At 45.1% G+C, this 21,690-nt stretch overlaps 1 protein-coding gene across 2 annotated transcripts in view; it reads right to left on the bottom strand.

Annotated features, from left to right (window-relative positions):
• The window catches only part of LOC142311932 (oocyte zinc finger protein XlCOF8.4-like), a 31,668-nt gene extending 10,686 nt beyond the window's left edge, over positions 1 to 20,982 (bottom strand). For both annotated transcript variants that reach the window (XM_075350801.1, XM_075350800.1), the window contains exons 1-6: positions 20,927 to 20,982; positions 19,778 to 19,922; positions 19,473 to 19,652; positions 19,267 to 19,390; positions 17,002 to 17,099; positions 16,162 to 16,252 (exon numbers count right to left, since the gene is read on the bottom strand). In XM_075350801.1, the coding sequence (XP_075206916.1) occupies positions 16,162 to 16,252; positions 17,002 to 17,099; positions 19,267 to 19,390; positions 19,473 to 19,652; positions 19,778 to 19,855 (571 nt within the window). In that variant the 5' untranslated portion in view covers positions 19,856 to 19,922; positions 20,927 to 20,982. The remainder of the gene's footprint in view (positions 1 to 16,161; positions 16,253 to 17,001; positions 17,100 to 19,266; positions 19,391 to 19,472; positions 19,653 to 19,777; positions 19,923 to 20,926) is intronic.
• Positions 20,983 to 21,690: the final 708 nt, after the last annotated feature.

The raw sequence follows: 21,690 nt of genomic DNA, 5'->3' as shown, positions 1-21,690 counted from the left end.
GCATCGGTCAACAATACAGCGCACTTTGCATAAGGAGAAGCTGTATGGGAGAGTGATGCGAAAGAAGCCGTTTCTGCAAGCATGCCACAAACAGTCGCCTGAGGTATGCAAAAGCACATTTGGACAAGCCAGTTACATTTTGGAAGAAGGTCCTGTGGACTGATGAAACAAAGATTGAGTTGTTTGGTCATACAAAAAGGCGTTATGAATGCAGGAAAAAAACCACGGTATTCCAAGAAAAGCACTTGCTACCCACAGTAAAATTTGGTGGAGATTCCATCATGCTTTGGGGCTTTGTGGCCAATGCCGGCACCGGGAATCTTGTTAAAGTTGAGGGTCGCATAGATTCAACTCAGTATCAGCAGATTCTTGACAATAATGTGAAAGAATCAGTGACGAAGTTGAAGTTACGCAGGGGGTGGATATTTCAGCAAGACAATGATCCAAAACACTGCTCCAAATCTACTCAGGCATTCATGCAGAGGAACAATTACAATGTTCTGGAATGGCCATCCCAGTCCCCAGACCTGGATATCATTGAACATCTGTGGGATGATTTGAAGCATGCTGTCCATGCTCGGCGACCATCAAACTTAACTGAACTGGAATTGTTTTGTAAACAGGAATGGTCAAATATACCTTCATCCAGGATCCAGGAACTCATTAAAAGCTACAAGAAGCGACTAGAGGCTGTTATTTTTGCAAAAGGAGGATCTACAAAATAGTAATGTCACTTTTATGTTGAGGTGCCCATACTTTTGCACTGGTCAAATTTTGTTTAAATGCGGATTGCACATTTTCTATTAGTACAATAAACCTCATTTCAATCCAGAAATATTACTGAGTCCATCAGTTATTAGATATATGAAACTGAAATAGCTGTTGCAAAAACTGAAATTGTTATAAAGGAAAAAGGTTAACATTAATAGGGGTGCCCAAACTTATATATAATATAATATATATATATATATATATATATATAAAAAATATATATATATTTATTGTGAGGTAGCACAGTCGGCTGCGCAGCAAAAGACACGGGATCCAGGCATTAAGGTTCACAGCACACGGTTTTAATGTCCAAACAAAAGTCCACAACAATATACATGTGCCTCTCCAGCAGAGAGCTCAGGGAGTTCTGTTCACTCCCCCACACCCGGCACACCTGCCCTTGTTCCTGATTCTATTTAACCCTTCCTTCAGCCTGTAGGGAAACAGCATTAACCCTAGAGTGGATTTACTTTCTATCATGGAGTGAGCACAACCGGGGCGAGACATACCGGCCGTCATAGATAACCCCGGTCACAGTCTCACATACCCCCCCCTCAGTTCAAGCGTGCGGGGTTGAACTCCCGCCATCAAACACGGGCCGCGGGACAAGGCATCGGCGTTGCCCTGCAACCTACCGGCCCGGTGTTCAACCGTAAACCGGAAGTTCTGCAGAGAAAGGAACCACCGGGTAACCCGGGCATTCCGTTCCTTGGCAGACCTCATCCAGACCAGCGGAGAGTGATCCGTCACCAAGCGAAACTGCCGTCCCAGCAGGTAATAGCGTAGGGACTCCAAGGCCCACTTGATCGCCAGGCACTCCTTCTCCACTACGCTATAATTCCGCTCGGGAGGGGTGAGCTTCCTACTCAAGAAGGTGACGGGGTGTTCCTCCCCCTGAACCACCTGAGACAGCACTGCCCCCAGGCCGACCTCTGAGGCGTCAGTCTGTACTATGAACTCCTTCCGGAAATCAGGGTGTACAAGAACGGGCTGTCCGCACAGGACCTCCTTCAGGGCCCGGAAGGAGTCCTCGGCCTGCGGAGTCCAGCGCACCATGACGGACTTCTTGCCTTTGAGAAGGTCCGTCAAGGGGGCTGATAGTCCCGCAAAATCCTTTACAAACCTCCTGTAGTACCCCACGATACCCAGGAAGGCCCTAACCTGCTTCGTGGTCAGGGGTCTAGGCCACTTCTGGATCGCCTCAACCTTGTTAATTTGGGGCTTAATCACTCCTTGGCCTATCACGTAGCCCAAGTAGCGGGCTTCCGTGAGTCCCAATGCACATTTCTTGGGATTGGCTGTCAATCCGGCTGTTCGAAGCGCGTCCACCACCGCTTGTACCTGTTCCAAGTGGGTCTGCCAATCGGAGCTGTAAATAATGATGTCATCCAGGTACGCTGATGCATACGCCTGGTGGGGTTCCAGCACTAAGTCCATCAACCTCTGGAATGTGGCCGGAGCGCCATGTAACCCAAAAGGCAAGACAACATAGTGGAAGAGACCCTCCGGCGTAACAAAAGCGGTTTTCTCCTTGGCGGATTCCGTTAGTGGCACCTGCCAGTACCCCTTGGTCAGGTTGAGCGTGGTAAAATATCGCGCCTGTCCCAGCCTATCAATCAGCTCATCCACCCGGGGCATGGGGTAGAGATCGAACTTGGATATTTCGTTCAAAGTCATTGCAGAACCTTAAGGAGCCATCGGGTTTTGGTATTAGGACAATCGGACTAGCCCATTCACTCCGGGATTTTTCGATGACCCCCAGGCGTAACATTGTCTTTACTTCCTCCGATATGGCTTGTCGTCGAGCCTCCGGTACCCGGTATTACTTCAGGCGTACCTTCAGGTGGGGCTCGGTGACAATATCATGTCGTATCAGACTGGTCCTACCGGGCAGCTCGGAGAAGACATCGGGGTTCTGCTGAACCAACAGTCTGGCCTCTCGCCTCTGTTGCTTGGTGAGGGCTTCTCCAATCCTTACTTCCGGTTCGTCCTCTCCAGAGGTCGCTGGAGCCGGATGTGAACGACCCGAAGAGGAGGGAGGTGGGGAAAAAACAGCCATCAGGCTTTCCCGTTCCTGCCAAGGTTTTAATAGGTTGACATGGTATATTTGTTCAGGTTTCCGCCTACCGGGCTGCAATACTTTATAGTTAACCACCCCGACTCTTTCCTTTATCTCGTAGGGGCCTTGCCACTGAGCCAGGAATTTACTCTCCGCCGTGGGGATTAATACCAACACCCGATCCCCGGGTTTAAAGGTCCGCACGGTGGCTTGTCTATTGTAGCGGCCGCTTTGCGCGGCCCGAACCTCCTGTAAATGCTCCTTCACAATTGGCATGACCGCGCTTATGCGGTTCTGCATACCTAAAATGTGTTCAATCACACTTTTATGGGGGGTGGGCTCTTGCTCCCATGTTTCCTTTGCCAGATCCAACATTCCCCGGGGATGTCGCCCGTATAACAATTCAAAAGGCGAAAACCCCGTGGATGCCTGTGGCACCTCTCGTATGGCAAACATCAAATAGGGAAGCATCATATCCCAGTCTTTCCCGTCTTTTGAAATCACCTTTTTGAGCATGGTTTTCAGGGTTTTATTGAAACGCTCGACTAAACCGTCCGTTTGAGGATGATACACAGACGTACGCAACTGCTTGATCTGGAGTAGCCGGCATAGCTCTTTGGTCACTTTAGACATGAATGGGGTCCCCTGATCCGTAAGGATGTCCTTGGGCAATCCCACCCAGCAGAACACAGCAAACAACTCCCGAGCTATAAGCTTTGCTGCAGTATGTCTGAGAGGTATCGCCTCGGGATACCGGGTGGCATAGTCAACGATCACTAGGATGTGTTGGTGCCCTCGAGCGGACTTTACGAGGGGCCCCACCAGATCCATCCCTATCCGTTCAAAAGGGACTTCTATAATGGGTAACGGTACCAACGGACTGCGTAAATGGGTCAGGGGTGCGGTAAGCTGACACTCCGGGCAGGTTTCGCAGAACCGTTTTACCTCCCCAAAGACCCCGGGCCAATAGAACCTTTGCAATATTCGCTCCTGCGTTTTCTTGACCCCTAGGTGGCCACTCATCAGGTGTTTATGAGCCAAGTCGAGGACCCGCCGGCGATGCGGCTGGGGCACCACCAACTGTTCTACCCCCACGCCCCGTATTTCATCTACCGGTAGAGTAAATCCTGCTTAAGAGCGAAATGGGGGTACCTTACCTGGGCACCGGGCAGCTGTGCCACCCCGTCAACTACTGTCACCCGACTCCGGGCATGTATTAACGTAGGGTCCTGGAGTTGGGCTGTCCCAAAACGTATCCGGGGACGCCTCCAACTCCGGGATGGGCTCGACCGTCTCAGCCTCTCCTGCCAATACCTCTAGGGGCGACCTATCGGGTTCACACTCTGTCCCTATCATGGTGACCCCTACGGCAGGTGTCCCGGATTCAGGATTGTAGGGCTCAGGTCCCGGACTGACCAATATCTGAGGGGACTTAGGGGGTCCCCTCCATAAAGTCCAAAAATAGGGCAGATCCCTTCCTAGGATCACGTCATAAGGAAGAGTGTTAAGAAGTCCCACCTCATGTTGCACCTGACCGCAAGGTGCTGTGATGGTGACAATCCCCGTGGGATAGTCGCGGCGGTCCCGTATCAAGTCCTGCGTAGCCACATGCCGCTCTACCAGGGACACTAATTGGTCCAGGGTACTCGGGTCACCCTGTCCGACCCACCGTTGAACGGTGACGGGTAAAGTGCGCACAAAACGATCCACTACTAACCTTTCCACCATTTGCGCCGGGCTTAGAGTGTCAGGCTGCAACCACTTTTTTACAAGATGCAACAAGTCATAGGCCTGGGAGCGTACGGGTTTGGCTTCCTCATAGAACCACTGATTTGCCCGCATTCTCCACCATATGTGAGGTAGCACGGTCGGCTGCGCAGCAGAAGACACGGGATCCAGGCATTAAGGTTCACAGCAGACGGTTTTAATGTCCAAACAAAAGTCCACAACAATATACATGTGCCTCTCCAGCAGAGAGCTCAGGGAGTTCTGTTCACTCCCCCACACCCGGCACACCTGCCCTTGTTCCGGATTCTATTTAACCCTTCCTTCAGCCTGTAGGGAAACAGCATTAACCCTAGAGTGGATTTACTTTCTATCATGGAGTGAGCACAACCGGGGCGAGACATACCGGCCGTCATAGATAACCCCGGTCACAGTCTCACAATAAATAAATATATTATATATATATATATATCTATATATATATATAAATATATATATATATATATATATATATATATATATATATATATATATATATATATATATATATATATATATATATATATATATATATATATATATTATATATTATATATTATATATATATTAAAAAAACAAACAAACTAAAACTACCTTCTCACCCCCCAGAGGGTGGTTATTTGTCCTTCCTCATTCTCGGGTCCTCTACCAGAGGCATGGGAGTTTGAGGGTTCTGCGCAGGATCTTAGTTGTTCCCAGCACTGCGCTTTTCTGGACAGAGAGCTCTGATGTGGCTCCTGGAATCTGTTGCAGCCATTTTTCCAACTTAGGGGTCACTGCTCCAAGTGCTCTTATCACCACACTGGAATCACTGTTACCTTCACCTTCCACATTTTCTCCAGTTGTTCTTTAAGGCCCTGGTATTTCTCCAGATTCTCATATTCCTTCTTTCTGTTGTTACTGTCATTAGGCACTGCCACATCTATTATCATTGCTGTCTTCTGATCCTTGTCTACTATCACGATATCTGGTTGGTTAGCTACCACTTGCTTATCCGTCTGGATCTTGAAGTCCCACAGGATTTCAGCCCTTTCATTCTCCACCACTTTTTCTGGGGTCTCCCATCTGGATGTAGAGGGACTTAGCCCATACGCTGTACAGATATTCCTGTATACAATTCCCGCTACTTGGTTGTGGCGTTCGGTGTATGCTGTTCCTGCTTGCATTTTGCATCCTGCCACTATATGTTGGATTGTTTCCGTGGTTTCTTTACATAGTCTGCATCCCTGCTTCTATGGATCTGGCACTTAGTGCCTGCTCTTGTGCTGCTATGATTAGTGCCTCTGTGCTGTTCTGGAGTTCAGCTTTCTCCAGCCATTGTTAGGATTTCTTCATGTCAGCCACCTCCATTATCGGTCTATGGTACATCCCATGCAGCGGCTTGTCTTGCCATGGCACTTCATGTTCTTGTTCTTCCTTACCGGACTGTTGTTGTTGCTGTCTTAGGTTCTCCCTCAGCATCTCATCTTTTGGTGCCATTTTTCTGATGTATTCCTGGATACTTCTTGTTTCATCCATGATGGTGGCTTGGACACCTATCAAGCCTCAACCACCCTCCTTTCTGTTCGTATACAATCTTTGGGTGTTTGACTTGGGGTGGAGACCACCATGCATTGTGAAGAGCTTCCGGGTCTTCACATCTGCAGCTTCCATTTCTCCTTTTGGCCAGCACACTATGCCAGCAGGGTACCTGATAACTGGCAGTGGGTATGTATTGATGACGCGGATCTTATTCTTCCCATTGAGCTGGCTCTTTAGGACCTGTCTTACCCTTTGATGGTATTTGGATGTTGCTGCTTTCCTTGCCTCCTCATCATGGTTACCGTATCCCTGTGGGATGCCAAGGTACTTGTGGCAGGTTTGTACATCTGCTATGTGCCCTGCCGGTAGTTGTACTCCATCAGTCTTTACTACCTTGCCTCTCTTTATGACTAGTCGACCACACTTCTCCAGTCCGAAGGACATCCCGATGTCTTCACTGTATATCCTGGTCAGGTGGATCAGTGTTTTTGTACACCTAATTTACTAATCAATTTGACATCTGTATACATATTACTTCAATATACAGAACAGATTCTAGCTTTTCTGACTCCTGAGGCAAAAATTAAAATGGTGCCCCTACCGTCAGTGAAATTTAAAGTTAGAGTGAATAAATGCAATTTCGCCATTGTTTTTGATAATTTTACTGCAGTCATTTAAAGAGGTTGCCTGCTACTTTTACATTGCTGGCTTATTCTTAGGATAGGCCATCAATGTCTGATTGGCCAGGGTCCGACACCCCACACCCCTGCTGATCAGCTGTTCTTGTTCCCGGCAGCAGGAAATGCTCAGTTCCGGAGCTGCTCCATCTTTTGATAGTAGCAGCTGCCAAGTGCTGCACATCCGCCTCAAATTCAGATCAATAGGAGGCGGATGTGCAGTACCCGGCAGTGACCACTACAGAAGACTGAGCAGCTCCAGAACTGAGCATTTCTGACTACATGCTGACGCTGCCAGGATGGAGAACAGCTGATCGACGGGGATGCGGGGTGTGAGACCCTGGCCGATCAAACATTGATGACCTATCCTAAGGATAGGCCATCAATGTAAAAGTAGGGGACAACCTCTAATGCTAAAGTTAACGCGTAAACATAATTCTCCAAGTAAGTGCAGGGAAAGGGATGGGGGGGGGGGGGGGTAATTAGAATTTTTATATATATATATATTTGAACTTTATTTTTTAGTCTACTTAAGCATTGAACCTATGATTTATTGCTTCATCCTGTACAATGCAGTTATCAAGCAAATCCACTGATAATCAGCTTTTAAAACAAGAAAGCTGTCAATATATCAAACTCGTGGTTTGTTAGTCAGCAAAAATGTGAGAAATTACAATATAAACTTTTAGAACTGTAAATCTAATATAGACTGCGGCTACAAACTTCATGGAATACCACATGTCACATCAATTTGGCGACTGATTACATAGGCATGCAAAATTTCGGTTTATGAGAATTTTTTCAAATTTAGTGACTGATTCTTATGTTTACTCATTCCGTGATTTAAAATAACACTTCTATTTTTAACCATCACGTATGGATTTTACACAAAACGTGGGTAAAATTACGTACAAGTGAAATAAACAAGAACATTCTTTGTATAGCCAAAAATGTACACAATAATATATATATATATATAAAAATGTATTGAACATTCATTCTGCAAATGTTTTGGAAATTAGTTCTTGCACCTTTTCCTTTTCTCTCATAGAAGGCCTGCGGATCTTCTCTGTGAAGCATCCAGTAGTCATTCCCCATAATGTTCACGTTCCATCTACCTTGGTATTGTCGTTTCATCTGCTTGAGATCCTGATGTAATCTTTCTCCTTGCTCCTCACTAACACCACCAAGCTTTTGCAGGAAAGTAGTCCAAATGGGAAAGTAAAAAATGTAACTTGAAATTTATCAGACAACCCAAAGCTTTGAAACATTTCGGCATGTTCTCCACAATGGGCTTAAAAATTTTGGATCTTTATTTTTACCTAGAAATTTCCTCACGACTTCTTTAAAAGAATCCCATGCCCTTTTCTTAACAGCTTTCATTTTTGTTTCAAATACGTCATCCTTCATGAATTTCCGAATATCCGGACTCACAAAAATGCCTTCCTTCAGTTATGCTTCGGACAGTCCCTGAAACTTGGTACACAAGTATTTAAAAGTCTCTCTTTCGACTAAACTTTCCGCAACTACAGTTAGGTCCAGAAATATTTGGACAGTGACACAAGTTTTGTTATTTTAGCTGCTTACAAAAACATGTTCAGAAATATAATTATATATATATAATATGGGCTGAAAGTGCACACTCCCAGCTGCAATATGAGAGTTTTCCCATCCAAATCGGAGAAAGGGTTTAGGAATCATAGCTCTATAATGCATAGCCTCCTCTTTTTCAAGGGACCAAAAGTAATTGGACAAGGGACTCTAAGGGCTGCAATTAACTCTGAAGGCGTATCCCTCGTTAACCTGTAATTGATGAAGTAGTTAAAAGGTCTGGGGTTGATTACAGGTGTGTGGTTTTGCATTTGGAAGCTGTTGCTGTGACCAGACAACATGCGGTCTAAGGAACTCTCAATTGAGGTGAAGCAGAACATCCTGAGGCTGAAAAAAAAAGAAAAAATCCATCAGAGAGATAGCAGACATGCTTGGAGTAGCAAAATCAACAGTCGGGTACATTCTGAGAAAAAAGGAATTGACTGGTGAGCTTGTGAACTCAAAACGGCCTGGGCGTCCACGGATGACAACAGTGGTGGATGATCGCCGCATACTTTCTTTGGTGAAGAAGAACCCGTTCACAACATCAACTGAAGTCCAGAACACTCTCAGTGAAGTAGGTGTATCTGTCTCCAAGTCAACAGTAAAGAGAAGACTCCATGAAAGTAAATACAAAGGGTTCACATCTAGATGCAAACCATTCATCAATTCCAAAAATAGACAGGCCAGAGTTAAATTTGCTGAAAAACACCTCATGAAGCCAGCTCAGTTCTGGAAAAGTATTCTATGGACAGATGAGACAAAGATCAACCTGTACCAGAATGATGGGAAGAAAAAAGTTTGGAGAAGAAAGGGAACGGCACATGATCCAAAGGCACACCACATCCTCTGTAAAACATGGTGGAGGCAACGTGATGGCATGGGCATGCATGGCTTTCAATGGCACTGGGTCACTTGTGTTTATTGATGACATAACAGCAGACAAGAGTAGCCGGATGAATTCTGAAGTGTACCGGGATATACTTTCAGCCCAGATTCAGCCAAATGCCGCAAAGTTGATTGGACGGCGCTTCATAGTACAGATGGACAATGACCCCAAGCATACAACCAAAGCTACCCAGGAGTTCATGAGTGCAAAAAAGTGGAACATTCTGCAATGGCCAAGTCAATCACCAGATCTTAACCCAATTGAGCATGCATTTCACTTGCTCAAATCCAGACTTAAGACGGAAAGACCCACAAACAAGCAAGACCTGAAGGCTGCGGCTGTAAAGGCCTGGCAAAGCATTAAGAAGGAGGAAACCCAGCGTTTGGTGATGTCCATGGGTTCCAGACTTAAGGCAGTGATTACCTCCAAAGGATTCGCAACAAAATATTGAAAATAAAAATATTTTGTTTGGTTTTGGTTTATTTGTCCAATTACGATTGACCTCCTAAAATGTGGAGTGTTTGTAAAGAAATGTGTACAATTCCTACAATTTCTATCAGATATTTTTGTTCAAACCTTCAAATTAAACGTTACAATCTGCACTTGAATTTTGTTGTAGAGGTTTCATTTCAAATCCAATGTGGTAGCATGCAGAGCCCAACTCGCGAAAATTGTGTCACTGTCCAAATATTTCTGGACCTAACTGTATGTACTTGAGTCCAGGTTTCAAAGATGTTTTTCCTGGCCAACTTTTTCAGTCCACTGATGAGTCTTATCTCGGCTGTCCCAATTACATGAAAAGCAAGGGTACCTTGTGCGTCCTCCTGTCATGCTCAGACAAGGGGATATCTGGCGCACCACAGACGTTACAACGGGGGATGCAAAAGGATAGGAAGGGCTTTACGGCAGGTAGAGGGGAGATGGGTCACCACCTGACATTAACTTGAATATGCACCCTAAACTCTGTCCCTAGAAGTCTCTTCACTCACTCTAGCTAGTAAGAAGGCTGGTGATTGCACTAGATATCACCACTACTGTAATAAAACACAGCAAGGAAAACATACAGAGGGACATAGACAAAAGAATATGAACCAACTGTTGCAGCCCAACACCAGGGATGCAGGAGACAAAATATCAGCAACTTCACTGCTGCAGCCTAACACCAGGGGTGCAAGCGGCATGGCTCCAAGTGCTTCAACAGGCTTCCTCCTTCAACAATGGTCAGTTCAGAATGATTTTTCTTTCTATAACCGACATCAGGTGATGGGATATGTAACTATTTAAAGGGAATGGGCAGTCACAAGTAAAGATGAGCGAACCTTTGGAAGTTCCCCAGTGTCTTCTAAACCTTACCCTCAGGAACAGGCCCCTTAGTGGAAACGACCACCACCCCATGACCACCTCTCCTAGGGGGACACCGAGGCCCAGTATTAACCTGAAGTGAACGTAGAGTATCACCACTAGGGACTAGTTCAATGTTTTCTGACAGAGTGGGACAGAACCTACGGGAAAGTGAATCAGCTCTTGTGTTCTTGATACTGGGCCGGAACGTTACCACAAAATCAAATCTGGAGAAGAACAATGCCCACCTAGCTTGCCTAGGATTGAGTCTCTTAGCAGATTCCAGATAAGTGAGGTTCTTATGGTCTGTGATGACTGTGACCTTATCTTTGGTACCCTCGAGGAAGTGGCACCATTCCTCGAAGGCCCATTTAATAGCCAACAGCTCACGATTACCAATACCATAGTTTCTCTCGGTGGGAGAAAATTTGCGGGAAAAGAAGGCACAAGGAAAAAGCTGAGTGAGAGACAGAGTACCTTGGGATAGCACCGCTCCCACTCCAACCTCGGATTCATCGACTCCTACAATAAACGGATGCGTAAGGTAATGCTGAACCAGAATTGGGTCTGAGGAAAAACATTCTTTTAATTTAGAGAATTAGAGAAGACATGGATCACCTCTGGCTTCCAATTAACCACATCAGCCCCCTTTTTAGTCAAATCGGTGAAGGGTTTGGCAATTTTGGAAAAATCTCTAATAAATTTGCGATAATAATTAGCAAGCCCAAGGAAACGCTGCAAGGCTTTCAGAGACTTGGGTTGCATCCCCTCCTTAATCGTTGAAGCTTAGAGGGGTCCATGCGGAAGCCTTCTGCAGACAATATATAACCCAGGAAATTAACCTCTACCTCAAAAAAAACAACACATCTAATATTTAGCAAATAGGGAGTTCTCCCTGAGTCTCTGGAGTGCAGTGCGAACATGTTGGACATGTGACGTAGCATCAGAAGAATAAATCAGGATGTCATCCAGATAGACCACCACATATTGACCACAGATGTCTCTGAAAATGTCATTGACAAAGTTCTGAAAGACAGCCGGCGCATTACTTAACCCAAAAGGCATTACAAGATACTCATAGTGTTCCTCTGGAGTGTTAAATGCCGTTTTCCACTCATCTCCTTCTCTGAGGCAGATTAGGTTATATGCACCCCTGACATCAAGCTTGGTGAACCACCGGGCTCCTAACAGCTGGTTAAAGAGATCGGCAATGAGTGCCAGAGGGTACTGATTCTTTACAGTAATAGTGTTAAGTTCACAGTAGTCAATACAAGGTCTGAGGCCACCATCTTTTTTTATCAACGACAAAGAATCCAGTGCTGACTGGTGACCTGGATGGTCTGATAAACCCTTTCTGCAGACTTTTTGTTATATAATCTGTAATGGCCTGACGCTCCGGACTAGAAAGATTATAAAATTGACCCCTGGGGAGTCAGGAATTGGGGACCAAATCTATGGGGCAGTCATAATCTCTGTGCGGAAGTAATTTTTCAGATTCAGATACAGAAAACACATCAGCAAAATCCCTGAATGCATGAGGTATGAAGACAGGTTCAGCTCTAGTCAGGTTAATAGATAAAGACATACATGTCTCCTGACACTCAGGGCTCCAGCGTACAATCTCACCCTGGTGCTAGTCTATGACCGGGTTATGTTGCGAAGCCATGGCATGCCCAATACCACTGCTGACATCAGGTTCTCAAGAACAAAAAATGACACAGATTATACATGCAAAGCTCCAACAAGCATGGAAACCTGCTGAGTTACAAAATTAACCACACCCTGGATGAGAGGAGTACTATCAATGGCAGAGATTATGATAGGAGCATTCAATCTTAGTAGAGGCAAACCCAGCTCTTTTGCTACAATAGAGTCTATGAAAATGGCTGCAGAACCACAAATCAACAAAAGCCTGTAGCCGCAAAACATTTCCCTGGTGAGACAATTGGACAGATAATATTAACTTTATAGAGTCTGCAGGGAGTACCTAGACACCAGAGTGAGTATTCTGAGGCCCACTCAGGTGCTGTTGTTCTGGTAGCACTTGTCTCTGAGATCCAGGCTTTCCATGAGGGGCTCCACAACGTGATTTGCTCACTTGAAGTCGACGGGACTCCGGACACAATGATAGGAGGTGCTGCAAGAGCTTGAACTTTGGCAGATTCAAGATTCTGCACCTGGCGCTGTGCAAGTCCTCGGATAAGGCCAGACAGGGTAAGCACCTGATTTATCACAGTTTGGAGGGAATCCATTTTTTTTTTTCTCTCAGCTTAATGGGCCAGAGATAATGTAACGCCTGCCTGGATCCACAGACTCAGATGGGCTGTAATTGACAGGCTAGAGGGAAGCCACTCACCAAACAGGACCCCTAGAACCCTGAAACCCTTAAACCCCTATACAGGGATTTGGAATTACACAGGGCCCAAGGTGATCACTGCCTGTGGAAGGATACAGTCCGATGAGAGTAGTAGTCAGGCAGGGTCGAACCAGGAAATGCAAAACAGGGACATAATCGGCAGGCGAGGACGTAATCAGAAAACAAAGCAGAGGTCAAATCTGGATCGGGCAGCGAGGTACATAAACAGCAGGCAGGAGGGTAGTCAGGAAACAAGCAGAAGTCATAACACCAGAATCACTAAACAGAACAGGGTGGGATAGGAACCAGGAATAGAGAACTATCTCTGACAGTGGTCAGCAGACAGGAGGGGAAATAAGAAGGGTGTGGTGTCTTCCCATTGGTTGTAGCTGAATGATGGTAACTTCAGCTGGAAAACACACGCCACCTACAGTCAGCCAGTGGTACTGCAGATCCCGAGGAACCCAGCCCAGTGGATGAACGGAGCCATGGCCATGGCCATGGCTTACTCCAATGACTCTGGAGTAGAATACTGAGCCAGTGAGTCCCAAAGCCTACCTGACAGACCCTGACAGAAATGACTGTTAAGAGCATGATCATTTCACTGGGTGTCAGTTGCTCATCTACGGAACTCAGAGCAGTACCCCTCAGCTGGCCTCGCCCACTGTTGGAGCTTACAAAGTTTAAAGTCAGCAAGGAAGAAGCAATCAAGGTCGTAATAGACAAGGGCCAAAGCCACAAAAACTCGTCCCCCGACCATACTGACCAAGAGTTGGTCGGCAGAGAGTAGACCCAAGACTGGGGATCTCCATGAAGGAGACAGATTACGATCCCTACTCACTGTTCCTCACTCCCTGAGTAACGAGGGCAGAGCTTGAAATATAATTTGCAAGCCTCCCTAAACACCAAGAATTTATCCCTTCTCACAGAAAATGTGTACGTGAGGGTAATCTTGGGTTCAGGTTGAGTCTAGGCGTGAACTGAGATCAGCAAACCTGCGACCGGAAAGCCATCACATCTATAGACTCTGAATCTGTTGTGCACAAACCTCAGCTGGATTCATATAGATTCCTGAAAAGTTTTTGAAGGTTGGTTATAATGTCAGGCTCGGACAAGGGGATGCCCGGGGCAACACAGAAGTTACAACGGGGGATGGAAAAGGATAGGAAGGCCCTTACGGTAGGGAGAGGGGAGATGGGTCACCACCTGACACTAAGCTGAGTCTGCACCCTGAGCACACATACACAGGTATGCACTGCACCGTTGATGACGCTGCATTGAATAGCATGTTAGTATGTTAGTACCCCCATAGGGGCATGCTAAGAGGACGGACTAGTAGGGGGATATAACAACCTTGGGACTAGTCCCTGCACTCATTAGCATAGGATAAAATATCTTTAGAAATACTTTTTCTAAAGATTCCTTTATCTATGCTACTAGATAAAGGGACAGTTGGGCAGGGATTAGCAATATACACCCAGAACTGCTCGTGGTTCTGGGTGCATATTGCACCTGACAGGTTTCCTTTAAGATCTATGGGCTGGACATTAATCTCCCTGAGAATCTGCCAGAGCTTATTTTAAATGAAAAGGGGCAATATCAGTGTGAGACATATAGATTATGACAGCAAACTGTCAGTCATTACATGGCTCACATTGGTAACACCTTCTTTCAAACAAATCAAACACTGAACTGGAGAGTCCAGAAGGTCAGGAAATTTGTGCGGTTCCTGCTCATTTCTGCTTGGGACCCATTGTCAAAAAAAGCAAGCCATCTGATTATCCTATGCTAATGTCCATCTTTTGCTTCCTAATACAATTTTTTTTTTAACGTTTTTAGACCTTTTGCTTGTCTTTTAAGCATATTGAAATCTGAGCAGTTTCTGTGAATCCTTAAGTGCTGCCCTTTAGGGAACCCTCTTTTCAGAGTCAATGGATGGTTGGATTCCTACCTTAGCAAGGATTTAGTGGCCATTAATTTCCTATAAGTTGGTGTAATAAGGTCACTCTTACTTGTTTTATAAGACCCTCCCACCCAAATACCCCTCCTTTTATTTGAAAAGTAAAGTGCAAATTCAGATTATTGTTGTTAAGCTTATGCACAAAATCAGAGAATAGTCCAGACCAATCATTTGTAGATTCTCAATTACTTTATGTGCCTTATCTTATAGGGAACCTGCCTGGTCCCCTGTGCAACCAGAACCATGAGTAGTTCTGTGCACATATCTAAATTCCCTGCCTAACAGTCCCTTCAAGTATAGTAGTAGCATACATAAACAGATCTTTAGAAAAAGTATTTGTAAAGACCGTTTATGAGATGCTAATTAGACCTGTCACTAGTCGAAGGGGCATTAGTTCCCTGACTAGTTGGCCCATTTAGCATTTTATAATGCCCCTATTTATGTATGTTACCACATGAAGTGACTGTTAGGCAGGGATTATAGATATGTGACACAGAACTTCTCGTGGTTCTGGGTGCACAGGGCAACCTGACAGGTTCCTTTAAACCAGTAACCCTAAATAATATCTCTTGGTGTCCTTTTGTTATCTCGTTAGTCTTCTTGTGGCCTGAATTCACAGTCTTATACATTTTGGATGTTAAAAGTAAACTACACTGCTCAAAAAATTAAAGGGAACACTTAACCAACCGAATATAACTCCAAGTTAATCAAACTTCTGTGAAATCAAACTGTCCACTCAGGAAGCAACACTGATTGACAATCAATTTCACATGCTGTTGTGTAAACGGAATACACATCAGATGGAAATTATTGGAATTATCAAGACACATCAAAAAAGGAGTGTTTCTGCAGGTGGGGACCACAGACCACATCTCAGTACCAATGCTTTCTGGATGATGTTTTGGTCACTTTTGAATGTTGGTTGTGCTCTCACACTCGTGGTAACATGAGACAGACTCTACAACCCACTTCAGCCAATCACTGACCAGTGACTGATACATCTGTACTGTGGACAGCGATTGACTCCAGAGCAGAATGTATAGATATTGGCCCCATATTTTAATTCTAAGAAATGTCAATTTTGCCCATTGAAACTTTCCAATAAAAATGTTTTAAAAAATAAAAAAAAAAACATAAAAAGACTGAGTAACTCACCCTAAAAAGTTCAACACATAAATCTACAATACAGTGATAAAATTTGTGATTTCTCTGCATTTCGTGGTCACTACGCACCTGTGTGGTTATCTGTAGGAATCTCCTCTTTACACCACTCATCACCTCTCACGTATTTCCCTGTTGTATTAATGAGGGTCAGATCTTCACCCTGAAACAAATAAATATTGTAAGTCACAGACAGATGGGGATGTCATGTGAAATAGTTATCACACACCTACAGATCTCCCGTATAATCCAGCCTGTTGGCTCCTAAATTGTAACCAGCAGTCTCCATAACCAGAAAATTGTGAGAAGATCCAGGTAACATCTAATGTCTATGATCAGCTTTATCCTGTCTAGTTATATTCCACTTCTGTTGAGGAATGAAAAGTATATTTGGACACATTAGTTGGACACCAGCGATGTATTAACCTGCAATTTTCCTGGCTGAGCCCCGCTTGTTTCTCAGAACAGTTCTTCACAGCCTTCTCAACTAGTCGTTTAAGTTCACAGATCCACATTCAATGAATGTTTTCCATAAACAGAACACCTTTTGTTATACCATTGTATATAATTCCCCCTCCCCCGACAAAGTTGGCAGTTTCTAAAATATTGTCCCTGGTTAATCTACCACCGACAATGATGTCTTCATCAAAGTCAGTCAGATCTCTCAATTATCTTCTCCTGATGTGGATTTTCACTGAACCTGAACGACAGAAACTGAATAACTTGATTTTATAGTGCACTCAGGGTCACAGATCTAATTTCCAAGCAGAGAAGCTCCGATCATAAAATGGCCGATGTCTAATAAACTGTCCGTTCATTGTCTAATACCGGTGGACAAAAAGACTGAACACAAGACCTTCACAGCCATCTACACATCATAGGGAGATTTCATCACACCTTCTCTCCATCTACCTGATGATCCTGAGAAACACTTGGATTTTCTTGTTTACAGTCCTGAGGAAGAAGAGGACGGGGACATCTCTCTGGTGTTGTCCTCTCCCTGGATACATCTGTTAGAAACACATGCAGTGAAGAAAATAATTATTTGATCCCTTGCTGATTTTGTAAGTTTGCCCACTGACAAAGGCATGAACAGTCTATAATTTTAAGGGTAAGTTAATTTAAACAGGGAAAGATAGAATATCCAAAATAAAATCTAGAAAATCACATTGTATAAATTATATAAATGTATTTGCATTTTGCAGAGAGAAATAAGTATTTGATCCCTCTGGCAAACAAAACTTAATACCTGGTGGCAAAACCCTTGTTGGCAGGCACAGCAGTCAGACGTTTTTTGTAATTGATGATGAGGTTTGTGCACATGTCAGGAGGAATTTTGGTCCACTCCTCTTTGCAGATCATCTCTAAATCATTAATATTTTGTGGCTGTTGCTTGGCAACTCAGAGCTTCAGCTCCCTCCATAAGTTTTCTATTAGATTAAGGTCTGGAGACTGGCTAGGCCACTCCATGACCTTAATGTGCTTCTTTTTGAGCCACTCCTTTGTTGACTTGGCTGTATGTTTTGGGTCATTGTCGTGCTGGAAGACCGCACAACCCTTTTAAGGTCCTGGCGGAGGGAAGAAGGTTGACACTCAAGAGTTTACGGTACATGGCTTCATCCATTCTCCAATTGATGCAGTGAAGTAATCCTGTGCACTGAGCAGAGAAACACCCCCAAAACATATTGTTTCCACCTCCATGCTTGACAGTAAGGGCAGTCTTTTTTGGGTCATAGGCAGCATTTCTCTTCCTCCAATCACGGCGAATTGAGCTAAAGCCAGACAGCTCAATTTTTGGCTCATCTGACCACAGCACCTTCTCCCAATCACTCTCAGAATCATCCAGGTCTTCATTGGCAAACTTCAGATGGGCCTGAACATGTGCCTTCTTGAGCAGTGGGACTTTGCGGTCACTGCAGGATTTAAAGTCATTACTGCGTAACGTGTTACCAATGGTTTTCTTGGTGACAGGGTCCCAGCTGCCTTGAGATCATTAACAAGTTCCCAACGTGTAGTTTTAGGCTGATCTCTCACCTTCCTCATGATCCTGGATACCTGACAAGGTGAGATTTTGCATGGTGCCCCAGATCGATGTTGATTGACACTTATTTTGTATTTCTTCCATTTTCTTACTTTTGCATCAACAGTTGTCTCCTTCTCCCCCAGCGTCTTACTTATGGTTCTGTAGCCCATTCCAGCCTTTTGCAGGTCTATTATCTTGTCCCTGACATTCTTAGAAAGCTCTTTTGTCTTGCCCATGTTATAGAGGTTAGAGTCTGACTGATTAATTGAGTCTGTGGACAGGAGTCTTTTATACAAGTGACAATTTAAGACAGGTGTCTTTAATGCAGGTAAAGAGTTGATTAGGAGTGTCTAAGTGGTCTGTAGGAGCCAGAACTCTTAAGCGGGTTTTACATGCTACGATATCGTTAATGATTTATCGTCGGGGTCACGTTGTTTGTGACGCACATCCGGCGTCATTAACGATATCGCAGTGTGTGAAACTTATGTGCGACCTAAAATGATCGCAAAAGCGGCCAAAATCGTTTGCCGTGGAGAGGTTGTCCTAAAACAAAAAATCGTTCTCTTCTAATTAGCGATGTTGTTCGTCGTTCCTGCGGCAGCACACATTGCTATGTGTGACACCGCAGAAGCGAGGAACATCTCCTTACCTGCCTCCACCGGCAATGAGGAAGAAAGGATGTGGGCGGGATGGGCCCCTCCGCTTCTATTGGACGCCTGCCGTGTGACGGCGCTGTTACGCCGCACGACCCGCCCCCTTAGGAAGGAGGCGGGTCGCCGGCCAGAGCGACGTCGCAGGGCAGGTAAGTGCGTGTGAAGCTGCCGTAGCGATAATGTTCGCTACGGCAGCTATCACAAGATATCGCATGTGCGACGGGGGGCGGGGACTATCGCGCTCGGCATCGCAGGACAGGTAAGTCAGTGTGACGGGGGGTAAGCGAGGTTGTGCGCGACGGGCAGCGATTTGCCCGTGTCACACAACCAACGGGGGTGGGTACGATCGTTTGCGATCTCGCTAGCGAGATCGCAGCGTGTAAAGCCCGCTTTAATGGTTGGGAGGGGATCAAATAATTATTTCCTTCATTGTACAGGGACTGAATTCATTCCTTACATACAGATAATTATAGGCTGTGTGTACTTAGTCCTGTCTATTACCTGGTGATGTGAGGGGCTGGGGAACCTCCATCATGACGTCCTTGTACAGATCTTTGTTTCCTTGTAAATACTCCCACTCCTCCATGGAGAAATAGACGGTAACATCCTGACACCTTATAGGAACCTGACACATACAATGATACCGTCATCCCCCGATCCCTTCATAGCGTTACTGTATAATGTCCCAGCATTCCCAGCAGTGTCACCTCTCCAGTCAGCAGCTCAATCATCTTGTAGGTGAGTTCTAGGATCTTCTGCTCATTGATGTCCTCATGTATCAGGGGGTGAGGTGGAGGCCCCGTGATTGGGCTCAGGGGTCTTCCCCATCCCTCAGACACAGGGTCCTGACAGCGGTCACTATAGGTCTTCTTCACTACTGTGTAATCCTGGTTATGGAGAGACACATTAATAAATCTCACTACAGACATTTCCAGAGTCCTCACCTCTCCAGTTCTGTCCGTTATTCCCATAGATAAGAATGATGTAATGTGACGTCATCAGAATCTCTCACCTCTCCAGTAAGCCGGAAGAGGATCTCTAGGGTGAGGTGTAATATCCTCTCCGCCATCTTGTCCCTGTCCCTATCCATCTTTTATGGGTCAATCAGGAAAATTCTCTTCTATAGAAGATCTGAGAGGATCCGATATTGTAGAGATCTGAATGGGGAAAAGATGACGATGTAACATCAGAAAGACCCCATGTAAGGAATCTCCGGAGCTGTTACCGGCTTCACATGATCACTACATCCAGTCCTGGCCCCGTCCTGCCCCGGGTATAACACACAATCCAGCTATAGTCACACACAGAAATTTATCACAAAATATCTACAATCCAGCAACAAAGACACAAGAAATCTAAAAGGAAAAAAACCCTAAAATATCTGAATTGTTATTAAATATTTGATAAAAACAAGACACAAAGTTATAAAGTCTAGGAACATCCACAGAGATGGGGACGGCAGAACCGGGGCCGTCAGTAACAGATAATGATAGAACATTAAAGGGAACCTGTCACCAGATTTGGGGCCTATAAGTTGCGGCCACCACCAGTGGGCTCTTATATACAGTATTCCAACATGCTGTATATAAGAGCCCAGGTCGCTGTTTAGAACGTAAAAATCACTTTATAATACTTACCTAACGGGCAGTGCGGTGCAGATTGGTCAGATGGGTGTTTCCGTTCTCCAGGTCCAGCGCCTCCTCTTTCGGACATCATTGTCTTCCTTCTTCTGAAGCCTGGGTGCATGGCACGTCCTATGTCACCCACTCTGGCCGGCATTGAGGTCCTGCACAGGTGCACTACAATACTTTGATCTGCTCTACTCAGGACCTCAATGCTCCGAAAGAGGAGGCGCTGGACCCGGAGAACAAACACACCCATCCGACTAGTCTGCACCGTACCGCCCGTTATCTGAGTATTATAAAGTGATTATTACGTTCTACACAGTGGCCATAAATCCTGATAATGACAACATGGAGCGGGCGACGGCCATAATGGAGACTGTACAGTAACAGAGCAGCGAGCGGCGTCAGGAGGGAAGTGACCCAATCTAATCCCATACAGACAGATCCTGATAGAGCCGCACAGACGGGAACACGCTCTGTCTCCTGGAGTGTGAGCAGCACTGAGGGGGTTAATGTAATAGGGAATCTCCACATACCTCCTCCTGCAGAGCCGCACACTGGATATATGGCTGCTCTGTGCTTATAGGACCTGTGATGATGTCACATGGAGGGGAGGAGTCAGGGGTCACATGATCAGCTCCTCAGTGTGTGCAGGACTCTGCTGTGCTGGATGAGGGGAAGTTTGTGTGTGGGGTCAGGAGGGATTTAGGCTATGTGCGCACTAGAAAAGTGATTTTTCTCAAGAAAATTTCTTGAGAAACTTCTGGGAGTTGAAGATTTCCGCACCTGCGGAAAAATCCGCATGAAAAACGCATGCGGATTTGCCGCAGGTTGGTCCCTGCGGTTTTTTCAGGCTGTAAAACTGGAGTAAGATATAAATAAAGCATGTTGAAAAATAAAAAAAAGAACAAGAAAAAAAAATTATATTTGATGTCATTTCCTTCTTCATCAGTCTCCACATTCTATGGTGTATTTATTCTCCATTTATCTCTGTGAAGATGGCAAGCAATGCACTGTCCTTGCAGCTCCACACGGCACATTTCCAGCTTCTTTTGGTGACCGTAGTCCCTCAATTACGTCGCCGTAGAGAACAGGTATGCTTTTTTATTTTCCTTTTTTCCCATATAAAAAAAACAAATTTTTGGCATTAATATAATTTTTTTAGGCCAAAAAATATATAGGGGCCATAGTGCTGCCCATGGCCCCTATATAGATCGCACAAGTCCCCCGTGTTAGATATCGCCCCATAGTGCTGCCCATGGCCCCTATATAGATCGTACAAGTCCCCCTGTGTTAGATA

The sequence above is a fragment of the Anomaloglossus baeobatrachus genome, chromosome 5, assembly GCF_048569485.1.
Source record: "Anomaloglossus baeobatrachus isolate aAnoBae1 chromosome 5, aAnoBae1.hap1, whole genome shotgun sequence".
NCBI classification, from domain to species: domain Eukaryota; kingdom Metazoa; phylum Chordata; class Amphibia; order Anura; family Aromobatidae; genus Anomaloglossus; species Anomaloglossus baeobatrachus.
The sequence above is the reverse complement of the archived record's forward strand: the minus strand, read 5'-3'. Positions and strand labels throughout refer to the sequence as shown.